This window comes from Rutilus rutilus (assembly GCF_951802725.1).
Source record: "Rutilus rutilus genome assembly, chromosome: 1".
In the NCBI taxonomy this organism is placed as follows: Eukaryota; Metazoa; Chordata; class Actinopteri; order Cypriniformes; family Leuciscidae; genus Rutilus; species Rutilus rutilus.
In genome coordinates this window covers 8461829-8482017 of record NC_140209.1, presented here as the reverse complement: position 1 = coordinate 8482017, position 20189 = coordinate 8461829, and the positions used below count along the sequence as shown (strand labels likewise).

The 20189-nt window shown below is 38.3% G+C and overlaps 2 protein-coding genes across 2 annotated transcripts in view; one reads left to right on the top strand and one right to left on the bottom strand.

Moving 5' to 3' along the window:
• Positions 1 to 8518, top strand: part of LOC311287039 (serine/threonine-protein kinase Nek1-like) — a 22802-nt gene extending 14284 nt beyond the window's left edge. Inside the window, exon 10 of the mRNA XM_084403610.1 lies at positions 7151 to 8518. Coding sequence (XP_084259736.1) covers positions 7151 to 7177 — 27 coding nt within the window. The 3' untranslated portion in view covers positions 7178 to 8518. The remainder of the gene's footprint in view (positions 1 to 7150) is intronic.
• The window catches only part of LOC311287030 (complement C3-like), a 27732-nt gene continuing 15733 nt past the window's right edge, over positions 8191 to 20189 (bottom strand). The window contains exons 13-21 of the mRNA XM_084403595.1: positions 16302 to 16517; positions 15994 to 16191; positions 14772 to 14930; positions 14542 to 14671; positions 13609 to 13686; positions 13077 to 13425; positions 12826 to 12884; positions 12584 to 12669; positions 8191 to 9206 (exon numbers count right to left, since the gene is read on the bottom strand). Of these exons, the coding sequence (XP_084259721.1) occupies positions 8487 to 9206; positions 12584 to 12669; positions 12826 to 12884; positions 13077 to 13425; positions 13609 to 13686; positions 14542 to 14671; positions 14772 to 14930; positions 15994 to 16191; positions 16302 to 16517 (1995 nt within the window). The 3' untranslated portion in view covers positions 8191 to 8486. The remainder of the gene's footprint in view (positions 9207 to 12583; positions 12670 to 12825; positions 12885 to 13076; positions 13426 to 13608; positions 13687 to 14541; positions 14672 to 14771; positions 14931 to 15993; positions 16192 to 16301; positions 16518 to 20189) is intronic.

Sequence of the window (20189 nt, the reverse complement as noted above, 5' to 3'; positions counted from 1 at the left end):
AACCAGTGTAATAGGCGTGCTTTCCAAAATCAGAATTAAGCAAGATTGTTCCTTACTACTTCATAGGAGACTCCTTAGGAGTCTGAAATACCAAAATCGCCCAGTTCCAGATCTTCAATGGATACACCATGCGTTAACACAAGATCGAGTGTGTGGCCCTGGAAATGAATGGGGCCTTTCACTCACTGAATTAAATCAAAGGAGTCAGTAAGACTAATAAATTCATTTACAAATGTGTTTGACGGGCTGCACACATGAATGTTGAAATCTCCAAGAATTATTACTTTATCAAAGTTTGATATAATGTCCCCAAGAAAATTCACAAATTAATTTAGAAAAATCTTTGTGTGCTTTAGGAGGGCGATAAAGCACAACAGTGTCCATTTCAAGTTTTAGCAGTTGTAATTTCGAAACTGTTAAAATCATCATGAGTTACAAATGAGTAACACACTATGAGCATTCTAGTAACTACTATTAACTAACAATAAACTCTGATTAACGAATTAGTAAGTAATAACGCTCAGTTGAATGTGGTATTTCACTATTAGCTAATCAATAACTCTTTTTTTTTTCATACATTCCAGAGAACTACTATATACAGGTTCATAAATAACACGAATACTGCATAATTTATAATAAAGGTTAATGGTAATGACTCAGGTGTTACTAAATCTTTCTAAAGGAACTACTAATTATTTGGATCAGTATCTAAAGTGAAAAACATGATAACTACCTAATATTGACTGAAGTCGTAAGTTTTTGAGATTTTTGTAAGATTTTGAATAGTAATTCAGCGACTAAAAATTCTGTATTTATGAATTTTTAAGTAATTTTGGCAATGCCAATTTGTAAAGAAAGACTGCATGCCTGCGCACATATCAACATCACATATATATATATTCAAATGTACATACCTATAGACTGAACACGTAGCTACTGTCAAGTGCATTAAAGCTACTGACGCCAAGATCTCTGTAAAGCTGCTTTGAAACGATATGTACTGTGAAAACATTAAAAACATGACTTGTAAATAAGTCTACCTTTTTATCTCTTCACATTCACACTGTTTTAAAGAATTCCTAAAACTGATTCAGGTTTTACTTCATCTAGACGAGACAGTATTTCATAAGTTTGTTCCCAGAAAGCAATAGCCGTCATTTCACCGTCTCTGTGAACTATAGACCCGATATAGTCCGGCTATGTGCAACCCACTTTCAGCCAAAATAACACTGAATCTGGTTACATGCCATTTTTTGCAAAATAACTTGCGAGATGTATGATATTCCATCATGTAGGCACAGTCAACTGTGATTACAAGGTGTTTGGTTTCATTTCTTTGACATGTTCTGTGTGTAGGCTGTGCATAGCCACGATTTAGCTCGTAGTCAGACCGGCTATTTGTAGCCCATTATAGTCGAAACTGATTAATTGTAGTTTTTTTGGCCAGGCAGCGCATGAGATGGTTGATATCCCATTATGTTCGCATTGGTAATAATATCTACAAGGTGCAAGTGTCATTTCATGACATGGTCGATCTGTAGATTTAGCTCTGAATTAGACGGGCCATGTGCATTCTGCTTTTTGCCCACCCGGCAAAATCGAGGCAATCAGTGGTCAACTTTTAACGGCTTGGCAATAGCCCTGATTTAGACCAGCGATTAGTATAGCCAAAATAGTCTTAAAATTGTTTACATGTTTTCACGCAGCTTCATGTGTGCTGTCACACATAACATTCATACACAATCTACGATATTATTTGAATGTCTTTCATTTTAAATTAAATAAAAATGCAATTACATTTCTCAACCGCTAGATGGCAACAGCCCTACTGAGACATGACTACTGGCAACGCGAGACTTGATAATTATGTAGGCTAGAGATCACTGTTCTCGCGATCACGCGATACACATTTCCACCATTTTGAAACATTTTAAAGGAGACGGAGCATTGCATTCACTTATCTGTCGGTCGAAGAGAACAGGTAAAAGACATTTCTACTTTTGTCAAGTATCCGTGTTTTTGTTTTGACGTGCTCATTTTTTTATCTAAATTGATTCAAGATTCAAAATGTTTTTATTTGTCACACACTCATACAAGATGCGCAGTGAAATGTTTTTGTGACATGTACTGTACTTCTGTGCTCAATTGAAGTAAAAATAAAAAATAAAAATAATGCAGTGTAAGTCAAATAAAATACAATAGAATACAATAAATACGATAAAATACAATAAAGGTTTTAGCGGAAGTTATAATTAAGTTATAATTAAGTTATGATTATGGCTAATTTACATGTGCAATAGTAATGAAATCAATGTGCAATAGTTATGAATGAAGAATATTATTATAGATATAAGTTAGAACTAGATCGACAGGCAGATGTACAAATGTTAAAGGGTTAGTTCACCCAAAAATGAACATTCTGTCAGTAATTTCTCACCCTCATGTTGTTCCAACCCCGTAAGACCTTCGTTCATCTTCGGAACACAAATTAAGTTATTTTTGATTAAATCTGAGAGCTGTCTCACTCCTCCATAGGCTTCTAAGGGACTGAAACTTGCTGGCCCAGAAAAGTTATTAAAGAGATCGTTAATATAGTCCAAGTGGCTACAGTGGCTCAATCTTAAGTTTATAAAGCGACGAGAATACTTTTTGTGCCCAAAAACAAACAAAAATAACGACTTTATTCCACTATTCATTTCCTTCTCTCTGTGCCTCGAGTGAGTTCACGTAGTGTGTTTGCCCAGCGCGTTCATCAGTTGATCAGATTTAATCAAAAATATCTTAATTTGTGTTCAGAAGATGAACGAAGGTCTTACGGGGTTGGAACAACATGAGGGTGAGAAATTACTGACAGAATGTTCATTTTTTAAAGGTCAATATGGCTAAAAGTGTTGTTAAAGTGTTGAAAGTGTGTTAAAAGTTAAAGTGTTCAGAGTGCAGAGTTCAGGGCTCTGATTGCCGCAGGGAAAAAACTGTTCCTCATCCTCTCTGTGCGTGTTTCATGACAGCGCAGGCGTCTGTCTGACCTGAGGGTTACAAACAGTTTGTGGCAGGGGTGATGGGGATCCTTGATAATCCTTCTGGCCCTGTTGGTACAGTTTTTTACCATTTTAAATACTTTATTTTTACAGATAAAGTATTTGTTGTTGTTGGAATCATGATATTTTAGCGGGTACAGTGAACTGTAACCCGTTTCCATGTGCCCTTAAAATCGAATGATCTGAATTCAAAGGGGTAAACATAAAACGTGCAACCTGTTATGGGGTAAGAAGACCCAACAGCGAACCACAGTCAATGAGTCTTTAATAATGTCAAATAAGGATGCCACCAGTAACAGAAATATTCTTGCAGAAAATGAACAACAGAAACAGCCGGAATCTGGGCCAAAAATCTCCAACAGAAAAGTTCCACTTAGGAAAAGCGTGGGCGGCTGACAGCAAGGATGAGAGGGCACGGCGGCGGCTAGCTTCTGGTCACTCGGGAAACACACGGAGGTTGGTCAGCCGGAAACTGTAGCAGTTCAGGCAGCATAGTAGTGATGTTACGTATGACACTGAAGCTTCGATGCACGTATCACACAAGCGACACAATTTGTAGTGAAGCCCCGTATCGGGGTGTGTATTGGTTTACTAGAGTCACGTGATCGATGACAAACGAAGCCTCACTTTCTGTCCAATCACGTGCGCGTTTCGCTTTTGGTGTCAAAAGGCTTGAACCCCAGATCGTATTTAACGAGTCATTGTTGCCTCAGTCTGGTTGATGGGTTTGCGAGGAGAGTGCTGTACTCTGAAAGTTAATCAATATATTACATTTAAATAAACAAAATGTAGGTTATTTTTCACTACTTAGGCTATTCTTTTTTTTTGTTGTTGTGTCTTTTTTTTTTTTTTTTAATCTTTGCACTTTTTGGTGATTTTAGGTAATTTGGTGTTGGTATTTGTGTTCTGGGTGGGATTGGGGGGGAAGGGATATGGTGTTGGTGTTTGGTGAAGGGTTTGTATTTAGAGCAATGGCAACAGCCAAAAATAATAAATATAATTAAAAACTTTATCACCTTTCTGTCATTCCTACAGTTACATAAGCACATTTAATAACAGATGATCCTATCAGACAATGTCCTTATTCATTGTGTGTAGAGAGAGAGAGAGAGAGAGAGAGAGAGAGAGAGAGAGAGAGGGCCTACATTGAGTCATATAAGCTTATATTTTATTGTCACACTTTAATGAGAAAATGAATTTATTTAATGAACAAATCAAACACAAACATGTAAGGCTTTTATTTTTACACATAACACTGAAACTATGGAGTGTGTTGTGGTTGCTTCATCTGAGCTTCTAACACAGGATTCTGGCTGCTTTATTTTAAATAAGCACCAGATGGCGCTGTTCTCGCCGCTGTTCTCGACACTCTCGAAGCTTTGAATCTTTTCCCGGAACAGTCAGGGGAAAGCCTCGGGGCCCGTCCACACGGAGACGCGTTTCGCTGTATACGTATAAAATTTTTATCGTATTGGCGTTTCGTCCACACGGATCCGGCGTTTTGGGAGACTGAAACCGCTATTTTTTGAAACCGGGTCCCAAAGTGGATAAATCTGAAAACGACACCCTTGCGGTTTCGTGTGTACAGCCAATCCGTATATTTTGTGAAACGATGATGTCATCACATCACGTGTCGTCTGTATCACGAGTAACAGCAACAACAATAATGGCGGACTTATATGATTGTATTCGTGCTGCAGAAGCTACTAAGCCTACTAGCTTTATTACAGCAAAATCTATTGCTTCTCTGCAACTGTGGTGAGCAAAAAGCGATAATCTTTGTCTTCTTCTTCTTGGTTCGTATACAGCGCGCAAGGTTATGCGCATGCTCAAAGTCTTCTTCTCCGTGTATAGTGTATCTCTGTGGCAGAATTACAGCGCCCCATACTGGTCTGGCATATATACTACACCGTTTTCAGTCGGTTTCAGTGGTTTCGTGTGTACGCAGATATTTCTTGAGACGACGCCGTGTTTACGGAATTTTTTTTTAGAACGAGAAAAAAAAAAAAAATCGGATCGGGAACGCACCGGCTTCGTGTGGACGTGGCCTCAGTGATTCATGAGGCTTCATTTCCCCATCCCTACAGCATAGATACTGAATAGATACAGAGAGATGATTAAGTACAAATAACACAGTAGGCCTACTTGCAGCTTGATGATTCCCGACAGGATTCAACAGGACAGGACAAGCTGATTGAGGTTAAACGGTGAAGCTCCTTTCATCGGGGTTAATAAACAATCTGACACAGAGACAAGGAAAGAGAGGAAAGAAGTAGCAAGCGTAATCAGAGAAAAGAGAGAACAGGTGCGGGGAATCCGGCGAAGCAGAAGGAAACAAGGAACAGCTGGAAAGGAGATAGTATGTGATTGAGTGTGTGCGTAAAGTGGGTGAATGAAAGTGCGTGTGTAATATCATGTGTGTCCAGGAGAGGGAGGAAAAGGAGAGGAAGAGACAGGATCATGACACAACCTATTATAATGTGTTATGAAAGCCACACATATATTTTACTCTTTTCTTTAGATCATTATGATATGAAAATAGGACTTTTTCACTTGGCAAGTTTATTTGTAGGCCTATAGCACATTTCAACAGCAAGGCAATATAAAAATACAATCTAAAATAAAAAAATACAGCTAAACAGTTGGCCTGGTTGAATCAGCCGGCACAGACTGGGGGAGGGCCACAAACCCGTGTGGGTACAGATTGCAAAAACTGAAGGCGCGGTTTACAAACCTGAGAGCGCGGATTAGGAACTCGTGGCTACGGTTTATTAATCCGTGGGCACGATTTGTTAAACCGAGGGAACAGTTTAGAATTTGTGAGTATAATATAGGCTATGTGACTTGTGGTGTTATCTCGACAAAGCTGTATGCATCATGGTAGTAGTCATTGTCATTTTCGGGTGTGACATGTCCCTACCAAATGCAACTCTCATGAATTGAATTAATTAATTATATAAAATCATTATCCAGAAGTTAAAAATATATAGCTTACATCAGCAGTTGATGCTGTGCTTTTGCGACATATTTTTCTCATGATACAGCCATGGGTAAGCATTTTAATGTTTCTGCTTTGAGTCTTAAATCGCACAAATCTCATTTTTAGTTAAAAAAAAAATTCTAACAAAAATCTAAACAAATCTGATTACACCGTAACCTAGATCACGCAGATGTTGGTATCGCGCATCTTATTTTGTTCACAATGACAGTTAAATGCAGTAGCATTCAAAGATCTGCCTCTGCTTAAAAACACTGATTGAACCAACTAATAACTAATATAGGCTTGTCTGTTGTAGTCCTTATCCACAGATAAGGCTTAAATTAGTCCCAGACTAACATGCATGTTTTAACTGAAAGCAACTTGCACTGAGATATCTTAAATTAAGTTAGATAGAGACTTGATATATTTTGTCTCAAGATGCACACCAGTACTGTTTTTTTTTTCTTCTTTTTTTCAAAAGGCACGTTTATAAAAGCTACTGACATTAAGGCTTAATCTTGGTTTAGTCTAAGCCCTGTCTGTGAATCAGGCCATTAATTTGTTCCACCACTCTACAGGCAGGACCAACCTACTGTCGTAAGTTGATGACCGGTTATTCGTCAGCAAAGGGAATTCGAGCCGCAGAAAGTTGTGTTGGACGAGCCCTCCGGACAATACATCGACCATGATATACGCAAATGAAATGCAGAAATCAAATTTCGCATTTTTGTAAAACGGAAAAAAAAGTTGAATGTCAATTATTTGATTTTCAATTAAATAAGCATTGTATATAAGGAAAATAAGTATGTAATTACTTTTCAACAGTATAAAAATGAATTACGAGTTAAAAAAGGTAAAAGGAATGGACGCAAAAGTACACGGACCATTACGGTTGAGCTGTACGGCTGAAGATATTTTGGTTATTTGTTTATAAGTTTATGTTTCTTTAATTTGAGTTTGCTTATGGTTTGGTTTTTGTTATTTGTGATTTGATTTATGCAGACCCGGGTAGAACATAGTATTTGGTCCCTTCCCTGAACTGCATTTAAATTATACTTTATATTGTTGAATTATTGAGTTTGCTCATACATATCTCTGCTCTATTTTAATACCTCTCTCTTGTTTTGGACAGGATCTGGGGACCGGGGCAGACGAGTGACCTTCTCTGGGTGGTGGTGTGTCCTTCACCGTGTGTCTTGCTCTTCACTGACATTAGTCGGTGTGTGTGCTAGTGTGTGTGCACTGTGATTGTAGTGATTTCTCTATTTAAGGGTCATTATTCTGTCTGAGACTGCCCCTGTTGGTAAGCCCCGGTTCCTTAGTCAGTGGTAATTGAACCTTTCAATGAGATGAGTGTGGCTGCATGTTAATGCCCTTTTTTTATCAACTTGGTTATTGTAGCAATATGTTTGTTGAGCACGGGCATAATTAGTGCTAAAACCCTTGCTTTGTCACATTTACATTTAGCCTTATAGGAACATTATTTGAAATGAGAAAACATCCTTAAAACATTCTTTGAACATTACATTCAAATGTTTTCTTTAAAACATTAACCAAACTTGTAGGGAATGTTAGCCAAAGTTCTGAGAACGTTTCCCTGCTAGCTGGGTTGATGCATGAACCCATAACTTGTCTTGTAAAGTGTTACTTTTTCTTTGTCAAGTTACACATTAACAGGTTAAGAGAAATCAAACTCAAAAAGTAGTTCACACTTTTTTACGCTCCAAAACCATAAATTCTATCCGTTTCCACGGTCAAAAGACTGTCTAGCACCAACCCTTCCTTCTTCTTCAAAGCTAAAGCTAAATAATACAAAATATACATGTATCAAAAAAACAATCATTCTTAATATAAGGAAAATATTACAAAATGATGAATGTAGTTATTGCTCTAACACACATAATATATTAAAGCATCTTTATGTAAAACCAGAAATCAGGGGGTAAGGCGGATATGACATTATTGATAGGCGACGCTATGAAACAGGACATTACACTGGTTACAATTGCTGATTTCTCTGGATTTAAACATTGTTGGAAACATTTGGGATAATGTAAGTAAAAGTCAACAAAATATATAACATTTTTCTATTGGGTTTTGGATATTTTAATGCAAAAAATCAGCAATGGTGAACATTAGCATGCAAAAAAATGAAACAGAATGGTCTTGTATGGGATGAAAGTAAGTTGTTTTAATTTTAATGAAACAACACATTTTTTTTTTTTTTTGGGAATATTTGATATTGGTAATATGTATTATGCTGCATTGATATAGAAGAGTTTGCTACAAAGAAAACCCTTATGAAATTGTTCAGTAATGTGAAACAAGTACAAAAACGTATATAAAATCAATAACTATTTCATTATGTTGAAAGTGCTGTATGTTTTCTGACAAATACATTTATTTTGTGTGTAACTGATGTACATACAAAGCACTTTGTTCAGCTGAGTGCAAAACGTTGGACTTCTTTATGGCCTTGGGAATAAAGAACAGTTCAGGTAACTTGTATATCCAATGCTTTTCAAAGTGTAGACGGTTTCACACTGGAGATCTTTCTGAGCTCTTTTTGACTTGACATCAGTGACATTAAACATCTCATACGGAGGAATCAGCACCTCTTTCTCATGAGGAAGCTTAGAATATTTTGACACATTTGCACCGTAACAAGTGTAGATGTCAAAACAAGATACATTTCCAAAATTCTTTCTGTTACGATCAAGAGAAGAGGATGCAAATGAGCCAAAACGAACTGCTGTGTTCAGTACATTAAATTTAACATTTGTACCGCGATAAGTCCGAAAACATTCATTTTGTGTTTCCTTTAGAATCTGTATCGCCTCAGTTAACAGAAAGTGAAGTGAATACCATTCGTATTCATCGATTGTGTAGTTTTGTTTACCATGACGAGTATCATTATTGAAAACTAAATAGACTTTTCTGTCTGTGTACACATAAATGGCAATTGAATGATTCCTTGTCAGGTTTTGTTCTGGCGGCTTACAGTTCTTTTCACCAGCTTGCCAAGCTCCTTTAAAATCAGATTTAGAGATAGCGAGTTCCTTCTTCAGATATTTTGTTTCCACCTGGTGTCCCATGTCGTCTGCACAGCCATCATATTTATCATCAACAGAATCCAGAGCCATATCCAGTGGAAATATCTGTTCTTCAATAGCAGCAGTTCTGTGATCCTGCAGCAACAGGAATCAATCATCAGTATTCATGTCTGTAATATTCATACCAGAACACAAGCTCAGAGTGAAATCTAGTACAGAGGTCTCCGTCCGTTTTGTGAGCGTGGGCTACCTCAAGGGATATAATAATCTAAAGGGCTACTTGTTTGTTATACTCAACCATATTTAATTTATAATAAATGTAACAAGGTGGTGCTGGGGGGGGGATCAGCAGAAAAATTACGCAGACTGGCGCTAGACAGTGCATTTGTGTTCATAGCTCTTAAAAGAGAATTTAAATAATATAAAAATAGATTATTTTATTGAAACATATCCTCAAAAGTAGGAGACGATGGAAAAAGAGATCGAGACGAATGAGAAAAGTTAGAAACGCATATGAAAGACTGAAACAATCTAGATTAAGGCCAAACCAAATGAAAAGTTTATTTTATTTTCCTCTATCACTTACTTTTTCCTTGGTGAGTACCATTTTTGCTATTATATATGTATAAAGTGGTTTTGAAATATGGAGAGTTATCATTTGAACTGTTATGTGAAAGGTAATCTAATCTATATTTTCATGATAACTGTGTAAATAATGTTTAAAATGGTAAATGTAAAGTGGTAGAATGGAGTATATTAGAGTTGAATTGCGTAGAATGGAATATAAAAGGGAAGAAATGGGAAAATGGAGTAGACTGGAGCATAAAGGGATCTACTTGATAAAAAGATATAAAAAGAACAATCATCTTGCTGAACTGGTAGGACAAAATACACTCACCCTGAACTGTGCTATTTTGTTTCTTTTGTTTTGTCTTCTCGGGATTCTCCTGAATCCCTTTCTATTGAGAGAACTGAAAATGAACTGAAACTGAACAAAAACATTCAGCGACATCTGGACATTGAATCTGATTCCTGAACATGTTTTATTTATTCTGGAAACTGATTTTGAACTGTGAATCTGGTTTTGAGACTTGATTTTGAAATCTAAATTTCCAAATTAAACTGTGGTTTCAATTGTGAACTGAACTACTGTTTATTATTGCTTTTTATTTGTGTTTATTCATATTCTTTTATTTGTCAAAAGATTCAATTAATTTATTTTTCTCAATAACAATACATTTAATTTCCTAGTAATTAACATTTACCTTTGCGTCTGAGTTGCTTTCTTTCTTTAGTTTCTGTTATAAATTCCCTATACTCCAGTGAGTCGAACCCACCTTCTGTAATCTGGTCCTAGACATAAATAGATCACATGTACCCAAGTTATTACGCCATAAACGGGGAGCTGCGGGTTACAGAAGGTAAGATGGAGAAGGGGAGGGGGATTGTAAAGCGACTTCCAATTGTGCTCCTTTAAGGTATGGTTATTCATTTTGTGGTTTGTGTTTGTTTATTTGTTATTTGGATGTGACTGATATTCATGAAAAATATAACTTTTTGTTTTAGTATGTTGGATTTTAATTGCCAGTCGTTGTTCTCTTTTGTTTTGTTTTGTTTCTTATGTTTGTTTTTGTTTTAAGTGACAATTGTGAAACTATGACTGCTCCCTTATTTTTTATTTTTATAAATTAATTTCCTAGCCAGCTCTGTGTGTGTTTTTTGTTTGTTTCTTGGTTTTGTTTAATGCATTGGTCGGTTTGTAGCTGGCTATAGTGGAATTGTTTTCTTTTTTTTAATGCATTTAATTTAAGGGGCTTTATTAAGCAGCTGGGGTAGCTACCCACTGTTGTCGGTGGAGAAAATTTTATAGAGCCCTTACAGGTTTTGTGGTTTGATTTGTGTGGTTACACTAATTGTGAATGTGTATCACACATCAAAGCTGTAACGGTCACCAGCTGGAGTGCACTTGAGAGCCACCAGAGGGCACTCCACACCAGACTATCATGTTTCACTCACAAACTACATTTCCCATCATTCTCTGCCTGGACTCATCAGCACTCGTTATCACATTCACCTGTGTCTCATTATCTATGTTCTCTCATTTACTCTCTGCAAAGTTTTGTATGTTGTTGCACTGCATTTCCGAGCGTTCTCCCTGGTTTTATGTCTCTTGGTTTATTGGATTTCTTGCTTATTCTGTGGATTGCTTTTTTGCCTCTGACCCCTGCCTGTTTTGATTGTTTGTTTGTTTGGACGGCCTACCTGTGTTTTGACCTATTGCCTGTAATTAAGATTTTTCCTATAAAAAAAAAAAAAAATCTGATTTATAAAACCTTTAATTAAAGCTGCATTTGGATCTCACCTTCGAGTCTCGGAGTAGTTTGTGACAGAAAACTTCACGCCCAAACATAGATCCAACAGCCGAATAAGACCCAGAACTACCATGGACCCAGTAATCCGTCTCTTCCGCCTCAGCCAAGGTAACCGCCCGATAGAGGAATATGTTGAAGAGTTTTGTGAGCTCTGCCATGGGGTGGATTTAAACGATGAGGTCTTGGTGGGCTTGAGGACATGTTAGAGTACCTCATGCCTGACAACACCCCTCAATATATTGACCTCCCCCTTCGGATAAGCGGTTTGTCCTTTACTGTGGGCTTTGTGAATCAGGGGTCTCACAATCTCACAGCATCCCCTCAGCCTGAGCTTCTCCACATCAACCCTGCCGAGTTTTTTGGATTTCTTGCCTGTTCTGTGGATTACTCTTTTGCCTCTGACCCCTGCCTGTTTTGTTTGTTTGTTTGGACGGCCTATCTGTGTTTGACCTATTGCCTGTATATTGGATTACCTGTCTGGATTGACCCTTAATTAAAGCTGCATTTGGCTCTCAACCTTCGTGTCTCGGAGCAGTTCGTGACAGAAGCGAAGTGATGCATTTATAATAACTAGCTTCCAGCCAAACAATCATACGGATTCCACATACGGACTACAGTGAAAAAAAAATAATCAACACATTATGCTGGGTTAAATAAACAACCCAATTTGCTGGGTAAAATTAAAATTAAACCGAAACCCAACATAGGTTGTTTTTAATCCAGTGTTTTTTACAGTGCAGGGTAAAAAAAAAAGAAAAAAAAAAAAGTTTGTTTTACTAAAGTAAATCCATGAGTTGTGGAGTGAATGTCTTCTAACTGGTTTGTTCTTAGAACAATGTTTCTCCTGTTTTTCGCATCAATAAATTGAGAATGTCAGTACTGTTTAATCTGGTGTAAAACCAATTTATATCAGAGTCATATAAGGGTTTGTAGTAGAGATAGAGAATTCTGCGCTGAATTCAGATGCTTCTCACTAGACTGCGCAGCTCTGTTTAACAATGGTCATGTGATCTGCAGTGACCCGTACTTTAACGCAGCTGATCTGGGTGTGATCACTGTTGTGTACGTGCAGGTGAGATACCTTCCCATCTAAGTGCGTGATCTGATGCTAGAACAAGTTGAGCAGTCAAGGAAACTTGCCTTCAGGTTTTCATCCTTGTAGTTGTGGACCCCAGCTTTGATTTGCCCGCGTTCATTTCTGGACACTGAGTGAGGCAAGCGCATGTCTATGAAGAACGCACACACATTATACGGTTCAGCTACACAGAAACCTGCCAGACATCATGCTGTTTAGTTGTGCAAAAACCAGAGATATTATAATTATGCAGTCGCTGCCAAGACCAACAACAGATGGACAGACAAGCAAGAACAGGGCTGTTTACCTGTCCCCCACTGAGTGATACTGTCTGGAAGAACGGAGTCCACTGGAAGTACAGCCCGCCTGCAATAAATGTATGAAGAGTCACTCCCGACACAGACTATTACAAAATTACCTCTACACTAGGTGTGTTTACATGCATTCATTTTCATCAATCTGAATAAATACATATTCTGAAATTTATATTTATATGAACCTTAAATTTTGCAATCCATTTGTGTGCATGTAAAGATGGCTACTTAGTCAAACTCTTACCTGTCTGCTATGCTGGGCAGTCTGATGTCAGTCATCGGCCACTGCTTAGAGAACTTGTGCATGCCAGCTAAATCATCTTCTTCTTCCTCCATTGAGCCCGGTAACAAATCCATAAACATAGGGCAAGTTTCTATTCTTCCTTCTAGAAGCCAGGTCACAACACCAGTATCCACCCCTCTGTACTCCACACAGCAGTGGAGGAAGGCTAACCTGCAGCACACGTCCTCTGTGATGTAACGACGAGAGTGACGATAGCGATGCAAGCGATGCAAGCAGGAATAGTGAATGGAAATCCCCCTCATGCCGTGCACACAACACCTCTCCACGGACGTGCCAGAATAGATCTTCCCTGGGAGATAAGAACACACCGGTAAATGTTTGTCAGTTGTGTGAGACTACTGACTTTATTCTTCATAGGGATTTTGTACATGTTTGTACTATAAAACTAAATCCTGCTCTCATGAACAGATACATTTAGTTGTGTTTTATGCATTCCTGATTTTGAGATGTTGTGAAGATTATTCTGACTCACCCAACGTCTCTCTTTTTTCCAAATGTATTGCTCTTCGCTTTAAAGATCTTTTCCTCCTAGATTTTTTTGAGCAATGATCTGTTCCATAAAACCAAAAGAAAGCTTAAACATCAGAAAAGAAGACTCGCTCATCCTTCTCTTGGTTAGACTGAGTGAAGAAAAAATATTTTTAGTCAAGTCAAGTCAAGTGAGTTTTATTGTCATTCCGCTTCATGACCACTGTTCTACATACTTATACATAGATATGGTAAAAACCTACACATATCTAACTATTGTATTTGTGATGCATTTTTTAATTAATCATAAACTAACATTTAATTTTCTTGCAGGATTACCAATTACATGCTTTTAAAACCTTGAATGTCCCCAAACACTCAGTCAGTCAGTGTGTGTTAGTGAATCATGTCCGCATATAACAAAAGGGGAAATTAAACTAGACAGATATCTAAATTTATACAGTAACTCATGACCTTGAGTAAGTGAAGTAAATTAAGAAATCCAGAGTTTGCTTTTACCTAGTAACAGAAGCATTTGCTGAATTTTGCATTTGAGGAACCAATCATATAGTATTTTTGCTGGCGGGATTCTCTCTGAAATTGGTCTGAGATCCTCCAGCCATGATTAAAGCATATTCAAAGGCATTGTCTAGAGTCTGTTTAGTTATTTCTGCACAGCATGTTAGTGGAGCACTAGAGATCAAGTGTTAGTGTTCATAGGGGTTGAGACATTGACCGACTCAGCCAACGTCGATTAGGAGACATGCTAGAGGATACATATTATTGAACGTCATTCAGGAGGCGTTTAGGGGCGTCAATTACGAGATGAACCAGGTAGACTGAAGTCAGGTGCATAGGGGAAAAATCTACTACAATACATATACCTAATCTATTTATTTTTAAAGTTAACAGAGAAAGAATGCTGTGTGTGAAGCACCTGATCCAGAGTCAGTGGATCCTCCTGTGCTGGAATCAAACATCAGTCCTGCGTCGCTGAAAACACCCATATTATTCCGACCTCCTCCTGCGGTGCAGCCCATGTCACCCTGACCCAACGCCTCCCACACCTGAATAAAGGAGTCATGAGTATCCATAAATCTCCTAGAGACAACCAGCAGTTGTCTATATTGTCTTGCATTTATGAAGAGTAATGTATATTGTAATGACCTTTCTCTGCGTCAGGCGGTTTTTACTCAGCAGAAAGATGGCATTATCCACAGCCACCAGGCTAACCTTTGCTCCTGTGTCACCCTTTACTTGAAATTTAAAGCTGCTTCCTGGTGAGTATGAATTCAGTTTTTCTCCCTCCACTGGTCCTAAACTGAGCTAACGATCACAATTATATATAGATGAATAATATTTGTGCAAGTACAAATAATTATACCACTATATGGTTATCAAGTAACACTGTTTTACTAGATACTGTACTTCACAAAATACTGTGCAATGGTCTCAAACTCAGTTCCTGGAGGGCCACAGCCCTGAGGTGTTTACTTCCAACTCACACATGCTTAGAAGCTTCTAGTAATCCTGAAGACCTTGATTAGCTGGATCAAGTGTGTTTGATTAGGGTTGGTGCTGTGGCTTCTCCAGGGGCCTCATTTATACTAGATTTATTTTTATTTTTTTATTAAATTTTTATAAAGATTTATAAAAGTACGCCAGAACCTGCACAAAATTCCCTTTATAAATCACAGCCAGTGGAAGATTGTGCGCACATGCATCTCCACCATATGTGGAGCTTACAAAGCCTTATTTTACTATGCATGTCCTCATCTGCATATCATTTGCATATGCATATTCATCCACGTGATGATACCATGTTTAACGGTACAAGACATTAGGAAAATGGGAGATATGGATGTGTGTCACATTACATTGCTAAACATCATTTGGTAGCCTATCCATGCCTTGTTTTTGAATAAATAAATCAAATAGTATAAAATACATTTCAGAGAAAGTTTTTCTAAATCTTTTCCACTGGCCAAATAAAAAATGTTTTAATTGCTTTATATTTTATTATATTTATTATATATTTGTATGGCTCAGAATTTGCTTACAGGGGTGAACATTCTCTTGTCAAGTTTGTTTTTATAAATCACAACTTCACAACCGTCAGAAGTGGAGTATGCCTGTTTTGTGCGATGCAATGGTTATAAATTAGATTCGTGGAACTGAGTTTGTGTCAATTGGTGCTAGCGTGCAGCAGTCGGCTTCCAAAAGTAAAAAGTTTCATGATTTTTATTTTTTTCATAAAAGATTTATGAAATACAAATACTTCCAGAATCAGCGCTGTTAAAAAATAAATAACTTGTGGGCACTATTGCACTCTATAATGAGTAGACTATATGTATTCTTCATAGTAGTTTTTAGTTTAAAATGTACTTACTGTGCCTACATACTGGTTCTCCACATCCACAAACACGGAGTCTGCCACCACTTCTGCACGTGGTCGCCATGGCAACATATAGTACGCCACCAGCCTGAATGAAGGCAACATCTCTGTGGTAACTAGTAATGGAATATTTGTGTCAGTCTGGCATACATCTACCCTGGCAGCTGTTATTATTTTCCCTTTGTTCAAAACCTAGACAGGAAGAAGTAAGGAAAAGAGAGCACTGTTTATGTAAAGATTACTGTATTGCAGTCATAGCAATAGTATATGGTATAACGCTTCCCAATATTACCAACACTCACGGCGTATGTCAGCTGCTTCACAAGCTTTCTGTGTTCTGGTGAGGCTGTTTTGATGTACAATTTGATGTTAAGACTGCTGCCTACCGCCACTTGGTTGGCGCCCACTGAGATGTGCAGGTAGTTCTTACTGTAGCCATCAAAACCTAAATATGGCTCCAGAGACATCTCCTGGACAGCCTGCTTTTCTGCATTCACACCAGGAAGTGCTGTTTTTACCTACAGATGTACAGACATGTTAAGCAAAATAAGACACACATATGCACTTTTACAGTTCTTAATTTTCAGCTGTGGTTCCACAAAACCTGTCTGCGACATCCATGGAATCTTTCCACAAGGTTCTTTACATTACAGCATTTAAATGTAAGTATTATGTTTTCATTTACTCAAATAGCTAGCGAAACCAGAGTTAGTTTCTTATAAACTTCTTAACTCCTTCGTCACCATTGCGTGGCTATATTTATCAGGTAGTTTTAGGCAAAACGTGTGGTAATAACGTTATTAGTTTAACGACCTATTTGTAATATTTGCACTTGTGTATTATAAGAAATATCACTCACCCAATAAAGCCCAAAACAATTAGAAAAGCAGTAGATGGGCAATGGGGTTTCACTTTTATGTGTTTTTGTAGTGCTGTCATGCAAGCTATGTGGTTTTAACCAAATTTTAGTATACAGAAATATGATTTCTTAAGTATTTTGTATGCATGTCTTGATGTGTCATATTTTGCAGTGTTAACAATGCACTTAAGATTGCTCCTCTGTGTTAAGTACCCTTTTCTGCTTTTTTAGAACAATTCAGGAAAAAATGGGTGTATATATATATATATATATATATATATATATATATATATATATATATATATATATACAGTGCTATGCATAAGTTTAGACACCCATACTAAAGTTGACTAAAAAGAGGAATAAAAAATCATCTTTTGGAAACTGAACTAAATGCCTTAATTTAAAAAATTAGGAAAAATCCAACCTTTAAGGACACCAATTTTCTTTGTGAATGAATAATGTATCGTAAATAAATAAATGTTCTTCCTTAAAATACAGACTGCATAAGTTTGGACACCCCTATGTTAAATTCCCATAGATGCAGGCAGATTTTTATTTTTAAGTATTTTTTTTATTTATTTTTTTAGGATACTATGCATCCTGATAAAGTTCCCTTGGCCTTTGGAATTAAAATAGCCCCACATCATCACATAGCCTTCACCATACCTAGAGATTGGCATGGTTTTATTTCAGTTAGCCTAATAGCTAGTTTGATTTGCATTGAGAGATGATCTTATGGAAAGTACCCCATGCCAATCTCTAGGTATGGTGAAGGCTATGTGATGATGTGGGGCTATTTTAATTCCAAAGGCCAAGGGAACTTTATCAGGATGCATAGTATCCTGGATCCATGAAGTAACTGGCCTTTAAAAATAAAAATCTGCCTGCCTCTATGGGAATTTAACATAGGGGTGTCCAAACTTATGCACCATGTATTTTATGGAAGAACATTTATTTATTTACGATACATTATTCATTCACAAAGAAAATTGGTGTCCTTAAAGGTTGGATTTTTCCTAATTTTTTAAATTAAGGCATTAAATTCAATTTCCAAAAGATGATTTTTTATTCCTTTTTTTAGTCAACTTTAGTATGGGTGTCTAAACTTATGCATAACACTGTGTATATATATATATATATATATATATATATATATATATATATAAAAAAATATATAAAGAAAATGAATACACACATCTTTGCTGAAATGTATGGTCCTGTTGTTGTTAACAAGCCATGGTTCATTTGCTTTTCCTTTAGGATTACAAGTGTCCTGGGACAGGAGAGGGTGTGAGTGGGAAACCCACTGCTGAAACTTGGCCCTGGTTTGTCCTCATGGATGAAGTGTTGGGACAGATGCATTGCACCAACCCCCCTGTCCTCATCCCATCAATCACTGAGGACACACCAGGGCCGAGTTCAGTAGTGGGTGCCCACGGTGAGGAGGAGCCAGGGGCAGCAGCACCAGCACCACCAGTAGCAGCACTAGCACTAGCACCCACACCAGCAGAAGCACCACCACCAGCACGAAGGCGGCGAGACAGGATGAGTTTTTGGACTTGATCAGAGAAGAAATGCAACTAGAGAGGGAGGCAGAGGCGAGGAGAGCACAGGAGAGTTGGGAGAGGATGGACAGGCTGTTTTCTTTTCTTGAGAGAATGATTGAAAAATATAAATATGAGCTGAGCTGCTGGACCGGGATGGGCTGCCCCTGGTAAGGCCTCCTGCTGGTGGGACATCATCTGGGACGGTCTCCAGAGTGTTTAAGTGCATATTTCCACTATCCACTAAGTTGTCTACCATCAGGTTTGCAGGGCTGATTCAATTGACGGCTTTCTGAAAAAAGTACTTTTAATAACTACTGCATTTATATTAGGCTACTACTGCATTACTGCGTAGGCTATGTTGCATTTTACTTCTGTATATTTTCAATATACAGTAATATCTGGTTGTTACATTATATACTTTTGTGTAGTTTAATGTAATCATATTGTGATGTGAGGGAAAAAAGTACTTCAGTAGGTTACTTCACATTTGTAAGTGAATACTTAACGAAATATTCAGTTCCGAAAATTAAAGTAACAAAATGTAGGCTTATTGTCACAATATTAACAAATTGTTGCTAACTACAGCAGCGTCCCATATCAAAGGGCGCATCTGACGCGCTCGGACCGGTCTAGCCTACGAAGGATTGTTCTTGTCGCCTGGCAACCGTGACAGCTGCAGATGACGAGCGGGAGAAATACTGGACTTTTTATAATAAATTGGGTTTTATATTCACAGGGCTAAACCGAAAATACACGACCTGGCAGTGCCGGGGCTAAAAAATCCTCACCATGTCCTCCAGTAAAATATAAAACATAAAAATGACAATAGCCAATTCTGGCTCCATAGCCGTTTACTCCGTTATCAAAATGAATGATCAGGATAGCAGCTGTCCTCTCGCACTGTTGCTTGGCGCCAGGAGTGGTGATCGGGAACACCTGGTTGCACAATTAGGAAATCCTAGGAAGGCTACATGGTGCGTCCTTCAGAGGACGCATAGGCTGCATCCTTGAAGTCTGCGTCCTTCGAAGGATGCAGCCTTCACTTTGGGACACAGCTAATATGTCAGTGGTGTCCTATCTAAATCATCAGGGCGCCCTCTATGAGGTCTCTGTGAGTCGATATGCAAGAGGTTCGGCCCAGTGGAAGTGGAACTGTTTGCATCTCAAGAGACAACACACCGTCCACTGTGGTTTTCTCTCAAGCATCTAGCCCCACCGATATGCATTTCCCCCATCGCTCTGCTCCTGGGAGTTCTGGAGAGGGTCCGTCATGACAGGGTCAGTCTACTGCTATTAGCCCCGTTGTGGCTGGCCTGAGTATGGTTCTCAGACATGAAATCGGTCCTGGATGGCCCTCCATGGGTAATACCCATCAGGCGGGACCTGCTGTTGCAGGCAGAGGGCTCAGTATTTCACCCTCGGCCAGAGCTATGGAAACTCTGGGCTCCTGAGGGATCACAGTACCTAGAAGCTGGCCTGTCAGCAGAAGTAATCGAGACCATACTCAGCTCTAGAAATCTCTCCACATGGAAATTGTCTAAAATTAGAATGTGTTCACCATTTGGTGTAGAGAGCGCAGTGTGGACCCAGTTAAGGTGTACGTGGCTGCCATTGCGGCTTTCGACACTCCTCTGGGTGATGGCCCAGTGGGAAGACAGGCCATCAGCTGGCCGTACATTTCCCCCATGGGGCTTGGAGGATGAGATCTGCGACTCGGACCAGACTTCCTACATGGGACCTGGCAGTGGTTCTCGAAGGGCGAGTCGAAGCCCCCTTCAAAC